The following is a 4,497-nucleotide window of genomic DNA, read 5'->3' on the forward strand; positions in this document are numbered from 1 at the left end:
GGCTCCCGAGGGAGTACTAACCGCGGTGCAGTGAGCTCTAGCTCACAAACACATTTCTCTGAGAGGAACTTCTGTTCCTCTCTCGCACATCATCTGTCCAATCTATCGCTCTACGCGAGTCTCTAGCTTCATGTTGTTTCTCCATTTGCCTGTGAATCTCTGTCATCTCTCATCTCCTCGTTCTTCGTGGCTCTAAAGCGGAGCTGGAACAAGAAGAAATAAGAAAGGGCAAGCGAACCGTGTTAACTATTGAGACGTTCTCATGCTCGGTCATAACGACATAGATAGGCAGGCCTACATTTCCGTAGCCGCTGCCCGCGCAAAGAAGAAAGGAGTACGAAAGAAGCAAAGTTAGATTCTGTCGGTGATTGCCTGCTTGCGTGTCATCACCGTCAACCGATCTGCCACACGAATCTACTCTACAGGAGACGACATGTATGTACACGGCCTTTCTTTCGTCTCTCAGAAAATGAAAATGATTCATTGCTAAAGAAGGGAGAGAAGCGTAAAGAAAGAAAGACTGATCGCTGGATGACCACCATCAAACGAGCCGAGCGTCTCGTGAGTTTGAGACTCTCTGTCTATCCATGACTTCATGTACGCAAAGATGTATCAATAGCAGAAGACACAGATACACAAACCTCGATCGTCTCTTACTAAGTACACAAATGTATATCTCGTACACGAGATGGGGAAGTGTAGTATCACTGCATGCAGTGAGTAATCGTCTGGAGACATGGAGAGAATGGACACGACACCTCATCTTCTTATCGCAGGCGTTATCGCTTATGTCGTCTATGAGCGATGATCCTGAGAGGATCAAGAGGAAAGCTTCCTTTCTCTTCTTGTCGTTTACCTTCTACCACGACACGTAACACGTATATCGTTTCTTTTTTATATCTCTTTTCTATCATACATCGAGTGAAAGAAGACCTTTCCCTCGTGGTTCTCTCGTACTTTGTCTCCTCTTCCGCTATCTACAGTGATGGTTAAGACAATTCTCTCTCTGTCCTTATATACAAGATCTACCTATCTGATAAATCACGTCTGTGAATGTACGATGTGTACGTGTTGTCACATATGTGTGCGTACGTATGTCTATAATACATGTGCGTACAAGACGCGAACTTACATATATCCATACATGTATATATGTATGTATATGCTTCTTAGTATAACCGGGATCCCCTCCTGTCTAGGTCTGTAGGCGAGACCCCGATGAAAGAAAGGAAGGAGTTAAAGGGGGAAGGCGCCGTTGTCCCTCGAGTCAAATGCTGCCGAGGTAAAACTGATTTGGCGGATATATGTAGTAAGTGAAACGTTGTTCCAAGAGTTTCTCTTTTCCTTTTTCTTCTTGATCCGCATACGACAGCGTCACTAACGCTCACCCTTTCTCGGTGAAGAAGAAAAGAAAGGTAAGACCGAGAAGAAGTCGATATACACATGGAACCTTCACGCATACTTGACGAAACCACCACGCCTTCCAGTATACATGGATGGAGATGTACGTACAGCCAGATACACGGACAACAATACCAATAGACGTAACACCGATCATATACATACGATTACAGACACACAGCAGACATAGTTATTCTACGGATGTACCTATCTGTATGCATACAGGGAGAGCGCCACTGCATGCACATACACAGAGAAATAACTTCATGAGATCCACTGCATGTACACTTGAAAACAGACTCCATACTCAAACCTCTCGCAAGTCACTAGCTCGCGAAAGAAAGAAGGAACGAAAGAATGAAGATAAGTGGCCTTCACATTCTTAAGAATCTTCTACATTTCTCTTGTCTTCCCGCCTTCTTTAGGCTAGAATGACAGAACAACAGAAGGCGTTCTCATTCCATCTTCAACATCCCCATCTTCTATTCCAAGCTATCTATTGTATCTTGAAGTCATAATGAGAAATCATTCTTTCCTATCTCCGTATCATTGCCGCTGTACTATCTCCGGTTTCTATCACCCGGTGCCCTTTCTCTTCTCTTCTCTCTAGTGATCTATCTATGTATATCGATAGACACGCGTATATACACAACTCTACCTGTACGTCTACCTCTTCTTTTATTCTCTCTTCGTGTCTCTGGCGTGTCTCTGTGTAGATCTCCGTAGTTGTCCAGGGGAACCTACATTGTGAACGTCACCTGTCTAAGCATTTGGTCTATTTATCCCTTGTCTCTTTCTGCAATCTCATCTCCTTTCTTTCAATTCTTCCCTTTCTTGTTTCATCATCTTTTTGCCCCCCCTGCAGCTCATCTTCTCTTTCCGTCTATCTTGCTCTTGACCCTCCCTCTTCAAGCTTTTCTATCTTGAGAGACGAGACTTGTTCTCGCTGCAACCGACGCATCGGAGATAGCTTGACCGGCGTATCCAAGAGAATCAACGGCAGCATCTTTTGCTTTGAGAGCCTTATATGCGGCTGTCTCTGCGTCTTGGATTCCCATCATATCTTTTCCTTTAATCGAAGCACCTCTCCATAGATTATTAACGCCCTCTAGACTTGTGCTTAGGTAGGACTGGAAGTTATCCTTTGTCTCGGCCGCTTTTTCTCCTGCATGATCTGCAAAGGACGTTGTATCTGTGGAAAGAGAACGAAAGAGAGACGAGACACCTTCGAAACTTTGAGAGAAGTAATTCTTAACGGCAGCCACTTCTTTCTCTTTTTCCTCTGTCACCTTTGCATCCCCCAAGAAAGCCGCGTCTTCTTTGATTTCTTTCTCTCTCTTTTTCTTCTCTTCTTTCACCGCTCGATCTTTCTCTTCACTCGGAGAAGACTGCTGGAAGGAAGACAAAGAGAAAAGAGAAGAGAAGAGACTTCCTCCTTCACTCGCCGTTGTATCGCTTCTCTTCATAGACGACGAAGGAGATGAATGAGGATGATGACGGTGATGCTCTTGTTTCTCTGTTTCAACTGCATTACCTAAGAAAGCATCTCCTTTCTCTTCAATTTCTTTTCTTTCTTTCTCCTCCTCTTTTTCTTCAGAAGCACTACTTGACGATACCATCTTCTCGACATTCTTCATCATACCTGAAGTCGCTGCGATCGCAGCAGATGTCTCAGAGCGAAAGAAATCGCCAAGCCCCGATAAGTAACGTGTCAAACCTTCTTCTTCAACTTTCTTCCCTGTCCCTGGATTTCCTCGAGTCTCTTCTCCCCCGCCTGGATTGTTTGAGTTCGATAAGTGGTCATTGGCAACCCGGATAGATTCTTCTCTCTTCGGACTTGCGTCCGTCGACGGTGCCTTCGCCATATCTGAACGGAAAGAAGAACAAGACCATTCGACAAGTAAAGACAGATATGCGTAGATTCAGGGGAGGGAGAGAGACATCAAGAGACGACACATCAAAGAAAGGTATTACTTATCAATGCCTACATAAAAGATATATGTATATATACGAACACATACATACACACACATGAAGGTGTATTTATACATACATGTATACATATAGAAGGAGAGAGACTGCTTCCTACAGATACGTTCATACCTATGAATAAATACCCTTTTTTCCTACCTTCTTCTTTTTCGACTTTCTTCTCTTTCTCTTCTTCTTTCTGCTGCGGTAAGGGCACCTCATTTGCATGAGCCGCAGCTCCTTTCGCTACTCCTTCCTTCTCTTCTTTCTCTTTTTCTTTCTCTCCTTCGCCATGAGGTGTCGCATGTATTTCTTTAACTGAAGAGTCAGGCGGCTTCGTCATCACCTCTTTCTTCATTTGTTCTTTTTCTCCACTCCCGGTGGAAGAAACATTTGTAGAGGAGACAGAAGATGATGATGAAGAATCTTCTGCGGGTGTCTCTACACCACTCTGTTCGTTTCCCATCGTGAAGAACGGACAGAAAGATTAATCAAAGAAACCTGGTTCAGATAGGAGAAGACGAGACACTCTCCTCGTTCTCCGTCTTCTTGTACCTTCTTGTCTCTTGAGACACGCACTGCCTAGGTGAGAATTTCTGAGTGTACAGAACACAGCTTATTATGATACCTATAAACAAGGAATCCCAGCATATAAAAGAGAGTAACAGGAGAAAAACAATTAGGATTTTGTCAACCCAAGAAGCCATGAGAAGAAACATATGCCTTCACAAAAACAGGCGCTTTCTCCCTTTCCGGACAACTTATATGTGTAGATGTGGTACGGTAACCAAGAAACCTTCACCATGGGTATGGAGCGAGACACACACATAACAACATAGACACAGAGAGACATGAGAGTGAATACGAATCACGGAGTTTACTCTCCTCCCTTCACATCATGGTGTAGATAGACTCCAGAACCCAGGCGACGAAGGAGGTAACTGGGACAATAGCCTCTTAACTGCGTAAGGTGTACATACACTTCAACATCGACATTAGGTGTATGTACACCGTTGACATGAACAATGAGTGGACGTACACCTTGACATGAACAATGGGTGGACGTACACCTGAACGTGTCCATTAGGTGGATGCACACCGAAAGACGGACACCAGGTGTATGTA

The 4,497-nt window shown here is 44.1% G+C and overlaps 1 protein-coding gene across 1 annotated transcript; it reads right to left on the reverse strand.

Moving 5' to 3' along the window:
* Positions 1-1,293: 1,293 nt before the first annotated feature.
* On the reverse strand, positions 1,294-4,495 carry CSUI_010697 (uncharacterized protein). The gene is made up of 2 exons (XM_068070799.1): positions 3,532-4,495; positions 1,294-3,268 (listed from the first exon to the last, which is right to left on the reverse strand). The coding sequence occupies exons 1-2, from the start codon at positions 3,836-3,838 to the stop codon at positions 2,310-2,312; spliced, it is 1,266 nt and encodes a 421-aa protein (XP_067917225.1). The 5' UTR covers positions 3,839-4,495; the 3' UTR covers positions 1,294-2,309.
* Between the last annotated feature and the right edge of the window lie 2 nt (positions 4,496-4,497).

This window comes from Cystoisospora suis, assembly GCF_002600585.1.
Source record: "Cystoisospora suis strain Wien I chromosome Unknown contig_8031, whole genome shotgun sequence".
Taxonomy (NCBI): domain Eukaryota; phylum Apicomplexa; class Conoidasida; order Eucoccidiorida; family Sarcocystidae; genus Cystoisospora; species Cystoisospora suis.